The following is a 22,449-nucleotide window of genomic DNA, read 5'->3' on the forward strand; positions in this document are numbered from 1 at the left end:
CATGTTTCTTCAGCTTGTGTTCAAATCTCTGCAATATTCCAGCTATATGACGGAGGTCTGTAAATAATCGATGCTTGACCAGACAACCAAGTGAATGATATCATGAGCATCGATACACGCAAGTGGGATACGATGACATGTATCAACCAAGTCAGCGGACCTGACACCCCCCCCCCCCCCCCCCCCCCCCCACACACACCTGACCTAGTCGCCTCTTACGACAACCATAGCCGCCTCTTACGACAGACATGGGTTGCAGAAGACCTATTCTAACCCGGAACGTGATAGAGTGAGTGAGTGAGTGAGTGAGTGAGTGAGTCGGTACGATGCTGACAAAGCAAGATTGACAATCAGGGCGAATCGAACAGACGATCACAAAGTTCTTGCACGACTAAGCGACGTAACTCTGCAGAGTGATTTGCAGTGCCTTAAACAACCGGGCCCCCTGCTATATAAAGCGATTGAATTTGGTTTTACACTGCTTTAAGCTCCATAACAGCCTCCTCAATGTGTTTCTAAAAATAGTTACATCAGTCGGAACAGTAAACTATTATGTGTTTTTCGGTTCAGAACCTTGGACAAAATGAAGTTTCAATTTAAATATTTGGTGTGTTATAGGTACATGGTTTACATTTCCACGATATTCCTCACTGTGTATTCTGACAAGAGGACAGGTTTAAATCAGCACCGGACTCTATAAGAATAGCTTTCTACAGGAGGAATCGTAGCATAAGCTATCAAAAGATGTCCGAGGATAGATGTGGTACATTACATTGATATACGACGACGCAGCTACCAACGTCAGTGTTGCATGTATAGACCTACTGCTCAAAGTAATTGCATGTCTACAGTCACAGGCCATACAGCCTGTAGAACCAACATGATCAAATGTTTTTGTTGATCATTATATTTTGGGCACAAAAACTACTGTTTGAGCTACCAATTTATCTCTACAAAATAACTCATTTTTGTGATCAAACACATGAACTATAAAATTGCGAGAGACAACGCGTTCTTGAAAAGTACGTGCAATGTGAATTGTTTGAGAGGCATTACTTAGAAGTTGACGGATGACAAAGTAGAAAAAGTGTTCATAGGTCTGGTGATTATTGCTTAGTTAGTTCATCGTAGGCGGATGGGCTGATAGCTTAACGCTACACCTATGAAAACGTATCCTGTTTAATTGGCTTCATGTCTCACTGGTTTTGTCCATCGTGTTGTGACAGTGTTATCCTTCTGTTATCATTACCTACTCATGGGGTCTGAATATTTCTGAGAATGTTAGCGTGAAAAGTGTAGTTGTACGTGTGCAAGATATATGCATGGGAGAGTGTGTCTGATTGGAATGAACGGTTATGCAAGCCTGGCGGAAGAACGGGTGGTAACAAATTACGTACGTATAGAATGTTTCAAGATGGGTATGGATGTGAAAGTTATGTAAGTATGTATATGCCTCGTTCTTACCGCTCTGCCTTCTCCAAATTTAGATCAGGTACTGCTCCTCTAAAGTTGGAAACAGGCAGATATACGAATATGAATGTGAATGAAAGAGTGTGTTTTCAGTGTAAGGAAAGTATTGAAGATGAATGTCATGTATTACTTGATTGCCCTGTGTACGATGATTTGCGTGAAAGTTTATACGAAAAGGTGAGTTTTAGCTATCCCAACTTTCTAGAGTTATGCAATACGGATAAACTTGTACTTTTTAAATATTATGTATATTTTACAGCCAAAACCTGCTTTTTAATTCTCCAACGAAGAAAAAATATTTTATATGGCTAGTTACGGGTAGTATATTTTCATACCCCTTTTACACCAATATATTTATGCTGTACATACTGTGATACATTTTAAGTCTCTCGTAAGCCTTAACGGGTGGCTCACTTTTATGTCCATTTATATGTATTTATGTAATTATTTCTGAGGTGAGACTCAAATAAACAATCTGTCTGTCTGTCTATGAAAACGTATCCTGTTTCATTGGCTTCATGTCTCACTGGCTTCCACCAAGTGTTTTGTCCTTCATGTTGTGACAGTGTTATCCTTCTGTTATCATTACCTACTCATGTTATCCCACTCATGTATGCAATTGTTGTCACTGTTAATCCTCCTCCTACTATATGTATTCTGTACAATGCTCAGTCATGCTTGACAACGGTATAAGGATCTATACAGAAACGTCGCCTTTACAGTATTAAAGAAGTTGTTATCCATAAATTGTGTCTACTTCGTATATGCAATGTTCTTGTCAGATGTCGAAGAACTGAAAGACTACTGGTGAGAGAGTATCGGTGAGTTTTACGACCCTTGCAGCACGATTCCATTATGAAGACCAGGGACGCTGGAAAAGGTTCCACATAGTGTAAACCTGCGAGGATTTAAACCCTCCGTGACGAGAAAACACTTTACCTACGCGGCTAACATACGACAGAGCCGTTGATAAATTCCCGATTTGTCAATAACTAAGGGAAAGGTGATTCTTAGAAATGAAACTGAAAAGAAGATTGGCCCTTTTAACAATGTTATACATATTGACACTGATTTAATATGACATATGATATAGTAATATAATATCTTCACAGTGTTAGAGGTCAACGGTATGAGGTCATGAAGCTGTTGCATCTCACGACACTCATGCATTGCGTCGCACAACATGACTTAGATAAACAATTTAAATGTATCAAATCGATTAAGGGCATGCATAATTAATAAACCTGTCCGTTATTAAGGCACATTTCATTCAAACAGTATAAAAATAATTGCCTTTGCTCTTACAGTGAACTTTATGCTTATAGGCAATATACCTACATAACTTAAAATATACCTTGTTCCATATTGGTCATCTAAAAAACTAAATCCTCATCAGCTTACAATACAGTTTCTGAACATAATTAAGAGCATATAATTGAGAATTAAACAAAAATTCAACGAACCTAACTCTCGGCGGCTCTGACTCGAAGGCTTGTACTCTCTCAACTAGTACATTATACGTTGGATATTAATGTTCATACACTTAGTTACGATCTGCAAAGGGTACCCAATGAGCAAAGGTGTTGAGAGGTTCCGAACAGCAAGACTGGATGCAACATCTTGATAGCATTAAACGCTCCCTGCATAATCCGGGATGATCGCGGAAATAATGATTGGCTAACTTGGCTGCGTAGGCCATGGAACTTGGGCTTTATTGCTTGTAATTGGCAAGTAAACAAGTACATATCGCGTACCCGGTAACCACTTCGGACAGGCTTCATGCCTGTGTTTGTGAAATGTTGCGGAACGAGGAGAGATGATGTAGGTGCGACCTTCATGCATCAGGTCTTCATTAAGATCAGGTCTTCATGCATCAGGTCTTCATTAAGATTATGGAGATGCGTAGAAATATACCAACAAACATTTTATCTTGTATAGTGAAACCCTTAGTCGCCACTCGCCATCCAGATAAACCCTTTTGGGGGCCCATATACAAATATACTTGGGCATTTTCCTCTACCATGATTTTTTTATCTGAACATATTTTAAGTCAGTTTCACTGTAAACTGTCCTGTCCGGTTTAACGAGGTTTTACTTTTATCAATAGTTGTGTAACATTTCACACCCAGCAGAAGACCGATGGCGAGAGTGACTTCCTCAGTTTATCATAAATATATAAATATTATAAAATACAAGCCTCAAATGAGAATACAGTCATGCAATATTCATATCTTCATTTCAGGAATATTATTATGATGCATAAAACTCACTTAACAAACACACACTTGTATCATAAAAATACAATATGTACAACAGAGACCCAGTCTGACGAGGTATACCAAGTCCACCCTTTGTACCCATAAGAGTGCATTGAGGAACGTAACATCGTCTAGTCACGTATTCAGGTACGTCAGCGGATCATGATGCTGAAGGATCGCGTATGAAAAATTGCTGCTGTTTACTAAGTACTAACTATCAAATAAATAAATAGAATATGTATGTATGTCCAACATTAAAAGGAGTTTGAAATAATACAATGCTAAAGTTTGACGCTTACACGAGATACAGGATGTAAGAAGGCACAAAAAGTGTTTCAAGATAAAACGATCAATATAAATGAGCAAAAATGAAGTGGAGCCTGTGAATGAAGTTCTGGTTAATCAATATTTTGGGATAAAGAGATTTTCAAAATGAATATTATTTTGAGTTACACATGTTCAAAATATTAGTCCGATGTGTCTTAAGGTAGTTAACGGGTTAATATGTAAATAAAACATCAATACTGCTGGGTTAGTCATATCCGTATCCATGTAAAAAAATATGAAGTTTTTCAAGACTCAGTACAAAATTAGAGACACAAGATGGTGTGATAACTTGATGTCTACTTACGCTCTTCCAGCACCACCAGCGGAAGGAGTGGGCGTCGTCAAGGTCGTAGTCATCAGTGGAGTTAGGTTTCACCCATATCCCCACCATGTCACCCCTGAGAAGCACCAGGACACACCCCTACCATACCCGGCACTTTACTCCAGTGAATACAACACTAACATCCACATTCCTATTGTCGGTCCATGTAATCCTCTGTCTCATCAACTGTTTGTCTGTCCATGTAATCCTCTGCCTCATCAACTGTTGTTCATCCAGTATCGTGGACATAATACAATTTTACAAAGTATTGGTTTCATTCATGTTCTGTCCACGCGATCCATTATCATTTGCTTTCGAGAACAACACAAAACTGCCCAGTTCGGTTACTGGCCATCAAACATATTTATCACCATAGCACCTGTAAGCATGTTCAAAATGGATTCTGATACGACATGTTGAACATCATGGCCAATTCAATGGAAAATTTCCACCACAGCTCAACAACTATGAAGGGAACACCTCATTTCCGGTATGCTGACCAACCTAAAGATTTCCAATGGAGGGAGAGTTAACACAATAATGGTATGGAAAATATGCAGCTTTCAAACCAGATATCCATCGCGGTCAAAGCAGATACGTCACCAGTTGGTCCAAATCACGGACTGCAGGTACAGAAGACAATCCACCCTTGTCCACATATATTCAGAGATACAAAACCAGGGGTGCCAAAGACCACACCTCCAACCACGATGCCGAACACCTGGCCAACGTTATACAGGGTATCTTGTTCAGACAACCTGTTTACCAATAGTTAGGTCAGAACACTGCTCATTAAGTGATCGGTTCCAATAGCGCTGTTTGGACACCTGGTTCGAATCCTGTGGCTGGAATAGTTTACATGAACCGTCGTATGATTCCCTATCTTGTTTCTAGTTCCTGCTGGAGCTCTGCATTCACCTCGATATGACCACATACCGGGCCCTGTAATTCATAGCGTAGGGTGAGCTCGTGGAAAGAGATTTAAGTTAGAATGTTTTGCCATCGTTCGATGGAGGTGAAGTATCCCGATATCTAATGATTCCCCCGACGAACGTCTAAAGACCTACTCTACCTATCTCCTGCATCTTCAGAAGTTCAACATGTTGTGTGAAGATTCAATTTCAACATGTATTACAAACGAATGCTTCATTCATTAAAATACTTAACATGTTATCAAAACCACCTGGTGGCTTTGAACAAGAATAATAATTTGGCACAGTGGAAAGTATGACATTTCCTAAACTAATCATGAACTCATAATAATGCAATTACTGAAACTAGTGTTACACAGCTCTTCTCCCTAGCATATATATGTTCAATTTATTGGCGTACTCTTGCAGGTAATTTGTAGCAGGTTTTCAGTGTTATACCCCGTACACCTGTGGCTTCCATTGGAGCACGCCCGTGTTGTTCTCATGTATATTTTCTACAGGTATTCCTTTACACACAGATCAATGTCGGTCATCAGGCGGGAACGTTTTGGTTACTTCACAATTTCTAAATTTAATATTTAGAAACCAACCATTGTCATTCAAAAATTAATTGAAAATCAACAATTATTCACAAAAGGTATCGTGCAGCAATATTATTCCCGTTTTGAATTATTTCATCCCCAGCATTTTGTTTGTTTATGTGAACAGCATTATGTTTTTTTGGTGTTTTTTTAATAATTTATTATTTTTGTTGCATTTTACATAAGTTGCGCATACATATTAGACTTGTCACTACATTTTCTCAATTAGTAAATGACAGCTTGACCAAAACTTATTAAACATGTTAACATTCGAATTCAAAGTTGCTGCATATTTAGTTAAGTTGTAATAGTCGGAAAGCATTATGTACCTGTATTTACGAAAACTGGGGTTGATGCGGCGTTGAGCAAATTTCGTTCATTGAAGACAACTGGCAAAAAAGGTTATTCTGTATGACCCTTTTTATTATTCGCGTGGAGGTAAGTTTGGCTGTGGGTGGTAAATGTCACATAATTTATATTCGATTCAAAATTCAGAAGACGCAGTTCGATATGTCAATGAACGTTTTCTATAGACGCATGGCACTACTGCGAGCACTTATTGATCAAGTGTTGAAACACATTTGTGGGAATACATCAAAAATGTTTCTTTTTATCAACCATGGCGCAATGGCATCCCTTTGTGCAGTGAAATGCTAATTTAAAATGATAAAACGTTGAAACAACAATGGTCTTTATGACACTTTTAAAAAAAATCAATCTTGTATAAAATCTCATTTACATTATAAGAAGAAAAATAAACTCTCCAATTCATAAATGTATTGATCTGATTCTTGTATTTTGTAAAGAAATCGATTTGATTTAATTAAAAAAAATCATAAAAATAACATGACATGGAGAACATGAAAACATAGACCAGCTTTGGTTTCAGGAGGGTACTTCAGCAACGGGGATTAGCTTCAACAAAAGTTAGTTTCCTTAAAATGGGGTCGAATATAAATGGACGAATATGTCGTTAGAGTCACATATGAGAGGAGCCTATAGAAAAGTTAAGTTTACAGAACATTTTACACATATGAACGTAAACAGCTTGTGTAAAAGACTTGCTCATGTTCAAACATTGGAAATGTGCTTTAGTTATCTCTTCTTCTCGATACTCCATCCATCCATACGTGTTCGCATTATTCCAAAACAAGCAAGTCTACAAAACAAAGTCAAATTCTATTCCATATGAACGCATTTAACATTTGCTAAATGTTTTGCTAGTTTCTTGCATCAAGGAGTGAGTGAGTGACAATATGGTTAAACGCCGCTTTTAACAGTATTCCAGTTATATCACGGCGTGTCAGCTTAACGTGGGGGGAAAGCCCGAAGTGATGCAGGGCTCAGACGTTTACCACTTCGGTGAAACCCACGAGCACAGGTATGGTGCTGTCAAACGTAGAAACACAATCGGGGCGAACCGGGATTCGAACCCACAATCATAGGTTTCTGGCGTTCCCAAGGGGCGCAACTCTGCACAGCGAATCGCGGCGCTTGCATCAAGGATATCTTGATGGCAAAAAGGGTATTATCGTACTTGAGGGTCATATGTTTTGATGCAATCATCAAGAAGCTTTTTTTTGAGCTAGGTAAAATAAAACAGAAACCTCAGTACCACCTTCCGTGTATGAACGTTAATACTTCTTCCAGTCAAGGTATTGGTTACAATTATAGTACAGATTCCAATACGAGTGAGCGCTGGTTCTGCTGCAGGCCATAACAATATTACAGTCAAAGCAGGGCGTGCAAGCTTATAGTGGTGAACACCCAAATGTGACACATTTTCCACGAGATTATGGTGCTGGCAGACCAAGGATCATAATGGGGTTAAATCTGGGATTCGAACCATGATATGAATAAGAGTGATTTCACGTCCAACTATGTGTGCCATGGCTTACCTGGCGCTTCATGCGCACATATGTGCAACCAACCGTACAAACAAGGGCATGCTACTCGTCTTGTCATAAGACTCGCGGTTCTACCCTCTGATTATTTTAATGCCCTACAATATAGACAATAGCACATGTGATTCGGCTTAGGACCAACAGCCCATGACCAGCCCCCTGCAGCGTGCCTCACGGGAGCTTGTGGTTACATTTAGTTCTTGAAAACATTGCGTTGGTGTTGGAATATTAATAATAATGAATAAGACTCTACTCTTGCTATATTATTGACAATACCTGGTTGCGTTGCTCAGTTAAATAAAGCCATCAATACGACTACTCATGTTGTTGTTTATTATCAGATATCATTAGCTACAATGTTTTTCTATTATGGCGTCCTCCTACTGTCGCAGTTTTGTTAATAATTGCCTCACTGAAATGTTCAGATATGGTGCGATCGCTGAACTGTTAAAGAATTTCTGAATTGATGTACATAATTTACAAACCGGTGTCAAGAAGCCTATTTGCTATTAAATGTTCATGAAACAAAGGGGGCGGTCGGGTAGCCTAGAGGTTAAAGCGTTCGCTCGTCACGCCGAAGACCCGGGTTCGATTCCCGACATGGGTACAATGTGTGAAGCCCATTTCTGGTGTCCCCCGCCGTGATATTGCTGGAATATTGCTAAAAGCGGCGTAAAACCAAACTCACTCACTCACTCATGAAACAAAGAAAAGATTATGAGCTAAATGAAATAAGCCTGATCACAAACTAGCATGGAATGTCAATACAGATTACATTTACAAAAGGCACAGCAACGATTGTATTTCTTGTGTCATCTGAGCCATTCTAAAACCATTCTTTAGGACCTTCATACAAATATCATGACCATTAATATCCACTGCTGTCGTTTTTAACATTACAAACAATGCTAATTAAGCCAGGAAATGTTGATAATCTTCGAATTTGTCTATACCCTGATGATGTGTACTTACAATGATACTTAACTGATATGAAGACATCACTTAGTCCATTAGAGTTACACCTGTCTGTCTCTAATTTCTATGACAACATTATTTGTACTGTTATCCTCGTTATAACATAGGGGAAAATGGAAGCACTGAAATATTATTTTTTGTTGTGTTTTGATTGGATTGAAAGCATAAGCTCTAAAGGCATCATGTTCTCGTTTTCATGTCGAGGCACGGGAATATTGGCAAATTTAGTTGACAGGCTCTTGAAAGAATAAATGATGATATCAAAAGGATTCATCAGCAGAAAATACAAAAGTGGGACGGTCCTATTGAGACAATGAACATCAGAAAGCGCGTCGAAAGTCAGTCACACTTGGCTAGGACAAAACGACCCTCCACAAAAAGTAAGCATGAGTATTGGGAATCTGAGCTACAAGAGGCTAGAAGCACAAAGAGGGCCAATAGACAAAATGACATCAGCAGCGTTGTTCCCAGTACTCAGTCACATTTAGATGACATGTGTGTTGCTGACTTGCGAGACAAACTTGTCTCACTTGGAGTACACACTAAAGTGTCCTCCAGGGAGACACTACTTGACCTGATCCATTCAGCAATGCATATTTAACCTGCCCGACAGGAAACTGACAAATGTGATATTATAACTGATGATATCTACCAAACATTTGTTTTAAAGTTCAAAGATGTGTGAGAAGCTTGTCCAGACTAAAATGTGTTGTGTATAATGCATTATCCGTGGTGATGATTTGTGATTGTTTAATTAATGTGGTAAATTAACTTCTTTTAATACTTGTTTGACTTTGCATATACCATGCCCCCTCGTCATCCCATGATATAACATGTGGCTTAGACTTTTGCAAACCCGGATGCACCGGCATAATTGCCTATCCCCACTGAGCGTCTTCGCCAGTAGATACTGACCTATACGTGTATTTGTGCCCCAAGTAAAGGGATGTAACAACACATTACTTTAAACGTCCTGTTGTTATGGTTAATAAACGTTAAAAGTTAACTATGGAGGTGTTTATTTACACTACTGATAATTTGCATATACATAGAGAACATGTTGATTGTTATGATATCGGTTGAAAGGTTTACGTTCCTACATTAATTAACTGTTGATCGATCACTGAAGTTCGGTGTTTTCACAGAATTTGGGGAATTACACATTCACGTAGAAGCAATCGCGTAACATATATCAAACATAGTTTTAAGTGTTTTCCTAATGCATTAAAACATTGTAAATCATATAACTATAAAGACATGTTATCCAATAATTTGAGTCCAGAGGAAACTTTATTGAATATATCAACCTTACTAACGTACAGAACTTTGAAACTACGCGTCCAATTTATCTATCACCATTTTACGGTTGAGTGATTGCAACGTTGGATGATGCTCATGGCAGAGATTCGTGGGTATGCCGGGATTCAGATCCGCTTTGTACAGTATTCCAGTTATAGCCCGTGGGAGGAAAGCTTGAAGTGATTTTATATTTTACAACTTTCGAGAAACTCAGGAGACTGGTATGGTGCGTACACATTTAGAAACAATCAAAGTTAACTGGGATTCGAACTCATGGCCATAGGTTCCTGGAACACCCTAAGGGGCATAACTATGCGCCTAAGATGACTGGGTCACCCTTGCCCTATACGCATGACCTGTTGGTATCGGATGATACAGAGGCGTTGCGGACGTCGTTTCATCTAACATCCACAACACCATCTCACTATAATGACTTGAATGAAATATATGTAGATATATTTACTAAGTTAGCTAGATTTAAGTTAGAATACACGATGTTTGTTACACAGGAAACGCCATAATACCATCTATCAGTTCTAAAGGCTCATAAAGGCATCATCCCGAGGCAAGGGAGTTAACTGAGTATAAAAGTCCAGTTTCCACCCTTGCCGAACAAAGCTGGTATTAAGGAGTTAGATTTTGGCTGGACTATCGAGTCTATGCATAGTCCAATCAAAATCGCGAACCGAAATCGAAATCCTGTTCGTAAACTGTCGTGCAGAGTTCGGTGGATTGCTTTATTTGCAAAGCATGTGTACCGTCAACTCGTTGTCAACAGATATTTTCCAAATCTTTTCAAGTTTTTTTATCAAGGTGCTCACGTGAATTGATGCACTTCGCGATGTAAGACCCGTTTTATCATAGTATAGATCTTGATTGTCGATCAGATCGTCTTGTCTTGGCGCCGCCATTTTGTTTGAAACAAATGCAAGTGACACGAGAGGTGGAATCTGATTGGTCCATAGGAGAGGCATAGAAGGGACATAACTCGTAACAGCCACTGGTGTCGCTACAATCGAGCCCAGGAATTCCAGCCACGTTCGGCTCGGGAAGATGCATAAAGGGTTCTCACACTGGTTCTTGCTGTTCAAATGTTTTCGTTAATACCAAGTAGACAAGGAAGCAAAAGTTGTAATTGACAAACAAATTATACCTAATAAAACCTATTCGACCTAGTTCAACAGCCCCGTCGTGCCTCATAATTTGCCACCAATAATCGAATTACAGACAACATACGTCAACGTCAAATTCCAACGTAGGAACGCCATTAATCATCTAGATTGAAATGGTACGTTAATTCGCGTGCGGTGCACACTGGAAGAATTGTTTACAAATAATCGTGAGATCTGACTTGTAACTAAAGTTAATTGATTATGTCTACTGTGAAATTAAACGTCCTTCACTGATTGCTGATAGACATGTTTACCTATAATCAACTAAAAGAAGTGTAGCGCTCTTTAATCAACAGAAGGAAGATAAAACGATTCATCAATGCATGTCGGTTGACATATTTACCATTTATTTAGTAAACAAGCGGGTCTAGCCTGAACCCTAGTATTCAAAGAACACGATATATAATAGTATTACATTGCAACATTCTATCCGACATAACCATATCAGGCGTGTTTCTACAGGTGTGCGGGGAGTCGATGGTCCCACGGTGATAAGTAGAGCAATGCATTATGGTCATCAGGGCCCACTTGCACAAAGCGATCTTAGCGTTAAGATGATCGTAACTCCCATACTTTAACATAGGCTTACGATAGTCTTAGCGCTAAGATCGCTTTGTGCAAGTGGGCCCAGTTCCTGTCAATGTCAGGCAAAACACGGTCTACAGCAAATGGAACAAAGTACTGCAGTTTCAACTGCACACATCACATCAACACATGGACCAACTCAGCGTACACTCTCATTAAAATCAGATATTAGTTTTCGCTACCGCTAAACAAAGATCTGAGGACATCCCATTACGGGTCACGTCAGAACGACCTTTCGCGAACTTTGACCGACCAATGAAATGACTGACAAGAAATCGACATTAGCCAATCAGAAGGCAGCTTTCTCGAGCTTTACGACACAAGTTTCAAACTGGCGTCTACATATTTTTGACGTATTCTCGATTATAATTTTTTTAGAACATTATGGAATGGCTTATAGATAGCCTAGATTGTATGGATATAATCATAAAACCCGTAACTGTCGTTCGGAATACTCTCAGTTACATTTTTCGAGGTTGCATGATTAGAAAACACATTCCGTCCGTCACTTTCATGATGTGGTAAGCGACGCTCTGATTGGTTGGATGAAAGGTTGTTCTGACGTGACCTATAATGGGATGTCCTCAGATCTTCGTTTAGCGAGAACTAAGATCTGATTTTAAAGAGATTGACTCAGCGTATAGCCCCATGGAACCGGAGAATGGTAGCTGGTTCTTGGAGTACATTGGAACCCATTCATTAAAGGAAACCCTCGTCTCCAGTGACTATTCGTCACAGCTACTGGACTTTACAAAACCTACAAGTCTTACCAGAGCTGGGAACACAAACACAAATACCATCTTTCCACATGTGGGTTTATATTAATATAGAGAGCATAATACGTTCCCCGACAACAGTACACAAAGGGTCCCGTGATGATCAACGACTAGAATTGCTCTTCAGCAACCCATGCTTTTCGTAAGATGTGACAAACGGGATTGGGTGGTCAGACTCGCTGACTTTTGTCATCGTATCCCAATTGCGTAGATAGATGTTCCTTATGTCAAGCATTGGAGTTTCTGGTCCAGACACGATTATTTACAGACTGCCGTCATATAGCTTGAGAATTGCTGAGTGCGGCGTTAAACAACAAACAAACACAAAAACTATACAAAGTGATCTAACGCAATGAAGCTCAATCCAAAGCTTTCCACATAGGAAATATTCTTTCGAAGGAGAAACGGCAAGTTTAGATGACAGCTCATTTCATGTCCTTTCCAAACTTGAAACAAACAGTAACTCTTTCAGGGATGGAACACGTCGGGGTTGATTTCAATGGCCACTTAGACCTTGTTCAGGCCAAGGCAGGTCTCAAGTGTTTAAACAACAGGCATAAAGTATAATTACAGAAACCAGAATGTCTTACCTGTTTCGTTGACGGCGCGGACAGCCATGCTTCCTTCGTCTTTCTGGTTCTCAGAGACTGGTTTTTATTGCCTGGTAAAATATAACGGAAAACACGAGGGGTTAGAACGATCAAACATTTACTTTACAGATATTGATCAAAGGGCAGTGTCATATGTTCCAACACAAATAAACTCATATCAATCAGTGTACAGTGCTGGGTCCCACCTAGAGGTAATCACTAAAGTGGTTGAAAAACGTCAGAATGGACCGCTGTGCGATATAAACATACATACATACTGACTTAAAGGCTTTAAATGTAGCGTCTTTTTTAACAATATGGAGTGTTGTTAGGTGTATTGGGGTTCGGTTCTAGTAGATTTTCTATCATAAAACGATTCACATGGAACAGAAATTAAGTGTTGTGAAAGGAATAATTTTATGTTTTCACAGTGAACCAATACTACGTTGTTTGAGGAGGGTCCTTGTGGCGAGCGGGCTGGGTTGTATGATTGAGCTAGGTAATATTTAACTCGGCTGACATCATTTAGCTCGTTCCAGGACCGAGTTGTAACTCGAAATGATGAGTTACGTTGTCAATAACAGTGTCCTGAAGTCACACAGGACGCTGAGTGTACACTGTAGACTGCTAATGGGCATTGCATCCTGTTCGTGTAAAGGGCACGATGCATTGTAAGCTGTTATTACCTGAACAAATGGGACTTTAGTCATGTGTGAGTGGATTTGTGCTAACGCCGCTTCCAACAGTGTTTCAGTTGTATTTACAGCTGGTCGTGTGTGTGTGTGTGTGTGTGTGTGTGTGTGTGTGTGTGTGTGTGTGTGTGTGTGTGTGTGTGTGTGCGCGTGCGTGCGTGTGTGTGTGTGTGCGTGTGTGTGTCAGTCTGTGTGTTTGTGCCTATGTGTGTGTCTGTCTCTGTGTGTCTGTGTCTGTCTGTGCCTGTGTGTGTGTCTGTCTATGTGTATGGCTGTGTGTGTCTGTATTACAGCTGGTCATGTGTGTGAGTTCGTCTCTGTGTGTCTGTGTATGTTTGTGTGTGTCTGTGTGTGTCTGTAGGTGTGTCGGTGTGTCTCCGTGTGTGTCTGTGTCTGTGTGTCTGTGTATGTGTGTCTGTGGGTGCCTATGTGTGCGGCTGTGTGTGTGTGTCTGTGTGTGTGTCTGTCTGTGAGAGTGTGTGTCTGTCCACCAACACGGGCTACCAAACCAGGAATCATCATCAGTGCGAACCATAGTGTACATATGAAGTCGATTGAAGAAGTTTCTGTATATAATAGAATGGTTGACATGGCAACTCGTCATCATCAAGCATAAATTTGCAAGTTTGAAGTATTGAAAAAATATGTTTTTATCATACCATGTCATTTATACAAGATACTAAATCAGTAGATGTTAGTATTCATTGCGCTTTCTTTTAGTGATTAGAAGTTGTACACGAACAAAGAATTTCCATGTTCATTTTATTAATATAATATTATATGAGAGTGACAGCATGATGTGAGAGGAAAGGTCAGAAATGATGCATTTCTTCTGTTCACAATGCAGAAGCACGAGTAAGGTGCTGACAAACCAAATTCAAAATCAGAGCGAATCTGGGACCCGAACCAACGATCTTCGGACCCAACTCTGCAGAACGAATTGCGGCGCCTGAGACGACAGAGCCACTAATGCCCCTTTCCAGGATACCCACTGCCTGCTACAGTCAGTCATGTTGTTAAAAAACAGCGCAGATCCACATTGATTCACTCATAGTTAAGGGGCGGTTAGATAGCCTAGTTGTTAAAACGTTCGTTCGTCACGTCGAAGACCCAGGTTCGCTTCCCAACAAGGGTACAATGTGTGAAGCCCATTTCTTTTGTCCCCCGCCGTGATATTGCCGACATATTGCTAAAAGCAGCGTAAAACCACACTCCCACACTCAAGATACACGGTCCTATACATGTAAGTAACATTGAGGAGGTTTTATACCACTGCCACGTTCGCTAATCACAACGTTAACGTGATGACATGGTCAATCTATATTCACGATCATTTCAGGTGTTATAGGGACGAAAGCAGTTACGAAGCTTTTATCCCCTTCACGAATAAATCACTTCAACAATTTCCTTTCAGCGGGGTATGATTATTTTCTTATTAATGGGCTTACGTCCAGCACTAATTGTTGGATCGATTCCGTTGATTTTCAAAGCTATTGTTTACAGTTGAAGACACATAACGATTTATGGATCTATTTCGCAAATATAATAATTCATCTTTGATGGAAGCATTGCTAAATTACAGCTTCTTTAATATTTAATCATCTCCTCTTTACGCATCTACTCAATGCCAAGATTCCGTTAACACCATCAAATGTAAATATTGCAGGGGAGGTAACTCTCAATGTTCCTTGTTCGGAGTGTTCGACGGCTGGCAGGTGTTGACGTTGTTTTTGCATCACACGTGGTTTCGCTTCAACAATCAACAATGCGGGCAGTTCATGGCTTCTGTAGATTCCCATATGTCCTTTTTCTCGACTGCCGCAAATACGGGTCTTTGTCGCGATACGTTCAAACGGTCTACTCACAAATGTAATTATGATCAGAAGTGGGCTTCAATAGTTATTTACTTCATGTCCCGTATTTCTACCATGAAAATAAGAGTGTTATTATCAGTTACAAATTAAGGTTTCTTGTGGCACTTTGCTTTCTTTTAGACAGACAGACAGGCAGCAAGTCAAGCAGACAGGCAGACAGGCAGGAAGTCAGGCAGACAGACACACAGACAGGCACTCAGACAGACAGACAGATATCGTCAGGTGGGCAGACAAGTGGTTCAAGCAGACAGACTCAGAAGCAGATGTGCAGGCACGTAGACATACAGCCAGACAGACAGACATACAGACAGACATTGTCAGTCAGGCGGAGAAACAGCCCGACATACAGACAAGCATGCAGACAGACAGACAGACAGACAGGCACAGATACAGACAGACTGACATTGTAGACAGAGAGGCACCGTCTGGTAGCCATTCAGACAGACACTCACACAGACCGTCAGACAGACGGAGAGACGGACATGTCAGTTTAATCCAGCCCATACAAAAAGTGTAGTTGTATACATGCAAGGTTCCCGTAGAATGTATATATTGAATTGAATATTCTTCTTGATAGCGTTCACAATATGTCTCAAAGATTTAACCTGAGATAGGAAGTTAGGAACAGTTCGGTTTGTGAGTATTTGATTTTAGTCATTATACATATGCCTGACTGATATGCCGCGTCTTTTATAAACATCTGATAAAGTACTGACGTGTCATTAACACAACACAACGATATGATGGTTGATAAAAGGATTACGTATGGTCTAGCCGCTTGAACAGAAGTATTACATACTGTATTGAGCATTACGAAATATTAACTTTACAAGACATGTATCCTATACTGTCGTGATACGAATACTTACATACATGTGCTATGAGGAAGTGAAAACTCACCGGTTGATATCACAACGCGGCCATGTCCGCCCACTGTAAGCACAGGACTACAGCTACACACAATAATTACAGCTCATAAGACAGCGGCCGACCATACACATTTCCTGTGTGACTCACGAGACAACCAGCCCAGCCTTGTTGTCTTGTAGTGTGTGCAGCTTTGTGACTGTTGTCAGTGATGAACAGTGTGTGTGTGTGTGTGTGTGTGTGTGTGTGTGTGTGTGTGTGTGTGTGTGTGTGTGTGTGTGTGTGTGTGTGTGTGTGTGTGTGTGTGTGTGTGTGTGTGGCAACCTTGTCATTGTTGTCAGTGACGTGCAGCCTTGTCACTGTTGTCACTGTTGTCAGTGAAGAACATCGTTTCTGGTAGTGTGTGCAACCTTATCGCCGTTGTCAGTGACGTACAGCGTTGTCTGGTAGTGTGTGCAACCTTGTCGCTGTTGTCAGTGACGTACAGCATTATCTTGTAGTGTGTGCAACCTTAGAACTGTTTCCAGAGACGCGCAGCGTTGTCACTGTTGTCAGTGACGTACAGCGTTGTCTGGTAGTGTGTGCAACCTCGTCGCTGTTGTCAGTGACGTACAGCCTTGTCTTGTAGTGTGTGCAACCTTATCGCTGTTGTCAGTGACGTACAGCCTTGTCTTGTAGTGTGTGCAACCTTATCATTGTTTTCAGAGACGTACAGCGTTGTCTTGTAGTGTGTGCAACCTTGTCACTGTTGTCAGTGACGTACAACAGTGTCTTGTAGTGTGTGCAACCTTGTCACTGTTGTCAGTGACGTACAGCGTTGTCTGGTAGTGTGTGCAACCTTGTCGCTGTTCTCAGTGACGTACAGCATTATCTTGTAGTGTGTGCAACCTTATAACTGTTTTCAGAGACGTACAGCGTTGTCACTGTTGTCAGTGACGTACAGCCTTGTCTTGTAGTGCGTGTAGCCTTGTCACTGTTGTCAGTGATATACAGCATTGTCTTGTAGTGTGTGCAACCTTGTCACTGTTGTCAGTTACACACAGCCTTGTCTTGTAGTGTGTGCAGCCTTGTCACTGTTGTTAGTGACGTACAGCATTGTCTGGTAGTATGTACAACCTTGTCACTGTTGTCAGTGACGTACAGCATTATCTTGTAGTGCGTGCAGCCCTGTCACTGTTGTCATTGTTGTCAGTGACATACAGCGTTGTCTTGTAGTGTGTGCAGCATTGTCACTGTTGTCAGTGACGTACAGATTGTCACTGTTGGTACCGTTGTCAGTGATGTACAGCGTGTGTGCGTGCATATTGTCACTGTTGTCAGTGACGTACAGTCCTGTAACTGTTATCACTGTTGTCAGTGACGAACATCGTTGTCTTGCAGTGTGTGCAGTCTTGCTACTGTTGTCAGTGACGTACAGCGTTGTCTTGCAGTGTGTGCAGCCTTGTCACTGTTGTTAGTGACGAACAGTGTTGTCTTGTTGTGTGTGCAACCTTGTATGTACAATGCTGTCTCTGGTGCAAAGTGTATGGTGCAATGCTCTCTCTGGTGTACAGTGTATGTACAATGCTGTCTCTGGTGTACAGTGTATGTACAATGCTGTCTCTGGAGTACATTGTATGTACAATGCTGTCTCTGGTGTACAGTATATGTACAATGCTGTCTCTGGTGTACAGTGTATGTACAATACTGTCTCTGGTGTACAGTGTATGTACAATGCTGTCTCTGTGTACAGTATATGTACAATACTGTCTCTGGTGTACAGTGTATGTACAATGCTGTCTCTGTGTACAGTATATGTACAATGCTGTCTCTGGTGTACAGTGTATGTACAATGCTGTCTCTGGTGTACAGTGTATGTACAATGCTGTCTCTGTGTACAGTATATGTACAATACTGTCTCTGGTGTACAGTGTATGTACAATACTGTCTCTGGTGTACAGTGTATGTACAATACTGTCTCTGGTGTACAGTGTATGTACAATGCTCTCTCTGTGTACAGTGTATGTACAATACTGTCTCTGGTGTACAGTGTATGTACAATGCTGTCTCTGGTGTACAGTGTATGTACAATGCTCTCTCTGGTGTACAGTGTATGTACAATGCTGTCTCTGTGTACAGTATATGTACAATGCTGTCTCTGTGTACAGTGTATGTACAATGCTCTCTCTGGTGTACAGTGTATGTACAATGCTCTCTCTGGTGTACAGAGTATGTACAATGCTGTCTCTGGTGTACAGTGTATGTACAATGCTCTCTTAGGTGTACAGAGTATGTACAATGCTCTCTTAGGTGTACAGAGTATGTACAATGCTGTCTCTGGTGTACAGTGTATGTACAATGCTGTCTCTGGTGTACAGTGTATGTACAATGCTGTCTCTGGTGTACAGTGTATGTACAATGCTGTCTCTGGTGTACAGAGTATGTACAATGCTGTCTCTGGTGTACAGTGTATGTACAATGCTCTCTTAGGTGTACAGAGTATGTACAATGCTCTCTTAGGTGTACAGAGTATGTACAATGCTGTCTCTGGTGTACAGTGTATGTACAATGCTGTCTCTGGTGTACAGTGTATGTACAATGCTGTCTCTGGTGTACAGTGTATGTACAATGCTCTCTCTGTGTACAGTATATGTACAATGCTGTCTCTGGTGTACAGTGTATGTACAATGCTCTCTCTGGTGTACAGTGTATGTACAATGCTGTCTCTGGTGTACAGTGTATGTACAATGCTCTCTCTGGTGTACAGTGTATGTACAATGCTGTCTCTGGAGTACAGTGTATGTACAATGCTGTCTCTGGTGTACAGTGTATGTACAATGCTGTCTCTGGTGTACAGTGTATGTACAATGCTGTCTCTGGTGTACAGTATATGTACAATGCTGTCTCTGGTGTACAGTGTATGTACAATGCTGTCTCTGGTGCAAAGTGTATGGTGCAATGCTCTCTCTGTGTACAGTATATGTACAATGCTGTCTCTGGTGTACAGTATATGTACAATGCTGTCTCTGGTGTACAGTATATGTACAATGCTGTCTCTGGTGTACAGTGTATGTACAATGCTCTCTCTGTGTACAGTATATGTACAATGCTGTCTCTGGTGTACAGTGTATGTACAATGCTGTCTCTGGTGTACAGTGTATGTACAATGCTCTCTCTGTGTACAGTGTATGTACAATGCTCTCTCTGGTGTACAGTGTATGTACAATGCTCTCTCTGTGTACAGTATATGTACAATGCTGTCTCTGGTGTACAGTGTATGTACAATGCTCTCTCTGGTGTACAGTGTATGTACAATGCTCTCTCTGTGTACAGTATATGTACAATGCTGTCTCTGGTGTACAGTGTATGTACAATGCTCTCTCTGTGTACAGTATATGTACAATGCTGTCTCTGGTGTACAGTGTATGTACAATGCTCTCTCTGTGTACAGTATATGTACAATGCTGTCTCTGGTGTACAGTGAATGTACAATGCTGTCTCTGGTGTACAGTGTATGTACAATGCTGTCTCTGGTGTACAGTGTATGTACAATGCTGTCTCTGGTGTACAGTGTATGTACAATGCTCTCTCTGTGTACAGTATATGTACAATGCTGTCTCTGGTGTACAGTGTATGTACAATGCTGTCTCTGGAGTACATTGTATGTACAATGCTCTCTCTGGTGTACAGTGTATGTACAATGCTGTCTCTGGTGTACAGTGTATGTACAATGCTCTCTCTGGTGTACAGTGTATGTACAATGCTCTCTCTGTGTACAGTATATGTACAATGCTGTCTCTGGTGTACAGTGTATGTACAATGCTCTCTCTGGTGTACAGTGTATGTACAATGCTCTCTCTGTGTACAGTATATGTACAATGCTGTCTCTGGTGTACAGTGTATGTACAATGCTCTCTCTGTGTACAGTATATGTACAATGCTGTCTCTGGTGTACAGTGTATGTACAATGCTCTCTCTGTGTACAGTATATGTACAATGCTGTCTCTGGTGTACAGTGAATGTACAATGCTGTCTCTGGTGTACAGTGTATGTACAATGCTGTCTCTGGTGTACAGTGTATGTACAATGCTGTCTCTGGAGTACAGTGTATGTACAATGCTCTCTCTGTGTACAGTATATGTACAATGCTGTCTCTGGTGTACAGTGTATGTACAATGCTGTCTCTGGAGTACATTGTATGTACAATGCTCTCTCTGGTGTACAGTGTATGTACAATGCTGTCTCTGGTGTACAGTGTATGTACAATGCTCTCTCTGGTGTACAGTGTATGTACAATGCTCTCTCTGTGTACAGTATATGTACAATGCTGTCTCTGGTGTACAGTGTATGTACAATGCTCTCTCTGGTGTACAGTGTATGTACAATGCTCTCTCTGTGTACAGTATATGTACAATGCTGTCTCTGGTGTACAGTGTATGTACAATGCTCTCTCTGTGTACAGTATATGTACAATGCTGTCTCTGGTGTACAGTGTATGTACAATGCTGTCTCTGGTGTACAGTGTATGTACAATGCTCTCTCTGGTGTACAGTGTATGTACAATGCTCTCTCTGTGTACAGTATATGTACAATGCTGTCTCTGGTGTACAGTGTATGTACAATGCTCTCTCTGGTGTACAGTGTATGTACAATGCTCTCTCTGTGTACAGTATATGTACAATGCTGTCTCTGGTGTACAGTGTATGTACAATGCTCTCTCTGTGTACAGTATATGTACAATGCTGTTTCTGGTGTACAGTGTATGTACAATGCTGTCTCTGGTGTACAGTGTATGTACAATGCTCTCTCTGGTGTACAGTGTATGTACAATGCTCTCTCTGTGTACAGTATATGTACAATGCTGTCTCTGGTGTACAGTGTATGTACAATGCTCTCTCTGGTGTACAGTGTATGTACAATGCTCTCTCTGTGTACAGTATATGTACAATGCTGTCTCTGGTGTACAGTGTATGTACAATGCTCTCTCTGTGTACAGTATATGTACAATGCTGTCTCTGGTGTACAGTGTATGTACAATGCTCTCTCTGTGTACAGTATATGTACAATGCTGTCTCTGGTGTACAGTGAATGTACAATGCTGTCTCTGGTGTACAGTGTATGTACAATGCTCTCTCTGTGTACAGTATATGTACAATGCTGTCTCTGGTGTACAGTGAATGTACAATGCTGTCTCTGGTGTACAGTGTATGTACAATGCTCTCTCTGTGTACAGTATATGTACAATGCTGTCTCTGGTGTACAGTGAATGTACAATGCTGTCTCTGGTGTACAGTGTATGTACAATGCTCTCTCTGTGTACAGTATATGTACAATGCTGTCTCTGGTGTACAGTGAATGTACAATGCTGTCTCTGGTGTACAGTGTATGTACAATGCTCTCTCTGTGTACAGTATATGTACAATGCTGTCTCTGTGTACAGTGTATGTACAATGCTGTCTCTGGTGTACAGTATATGTACAATGCTGTCTCTGGTGTACAGTGTATGTACAATGCTCTCTCTGTGTACAGTATATGTACAATGCTGTCTCTGGTGTACAGTGAATGTACAATGCTGTCTCTGGTGTACAGTATATGTACAATGCTGTCTCTGTGTACAGTATATGTACAATGCTGTCTCTGGTGTACAGTGTATGTACAATGCTCTCTCTGGTGTACAGTGTATGTACAATGCTCTCTCTGTGTACAGTATATGTACAATGCTGTCTCTGGTGTACAGTGTATGTACAATGCTCTCTCTGTGTACAGTATATGTACAATGCTGTCTCTGGTGTACAGTGTATGTACAATGCTGTCTCTGGTGTACAGTGTATGTACAATGCTCTCTC

The 22,449-nt window shown here is 40.8% G+C and overlaps 1 protein-coding gene across 2 annotated transcripts in view; it reads right to left on the reverse strand.

The window, feature by feature from the left end:
* The window catches only part of LOC124142019 (inositol 1,4,5-trisphosphate receptor type 3-like), a 244,393-nt gene that overhangs the window by 181,748 nt on the left and 40,196 nt on the right, over positions 1-22,449 (reverse strand). The window contains exons 1-2 of one of the 2 annotated variants that reach the window (XM_048397456.1): positions 16,658-16,719; positions 13,192-13,262 (exon numbers count right to left, since the gene is read on the reverse strand). Coding sequence is in view for 1 of the 2 variants with exons in the window: in XM_048397454.1 (XP_048253411.1) it covers positions 13,192-13,262 (71 nt within the window). In the remaining variant the exon portion in view is untranslated. Of the gene's footprint in view, positions 1-13,191; positions 13,263-16,657; positions 16,720-22,449 lie in introns of those variants that run through there. The other variant, XM_048397454.1, reaches the window with a different exon arrangement.

Source organism: Haliotis rufescens, unplaced genomic scaffold (genome assembly GCF_023055435.1).
Source record: "Haliotis rufescens isolate VD_foot unplaced genomic scaffold, xgHalRufe1.0.p SCAF_17, whole genome shotgun sequence".
In the NCBI taxonomy this organism is placed as follows: domain Eukaryota; kingdom Metazoa; phylum Mollusca; class Gastropoda; order Lepetellida; family Haliotidae; genus Haliotis; species Haliotis rufescens.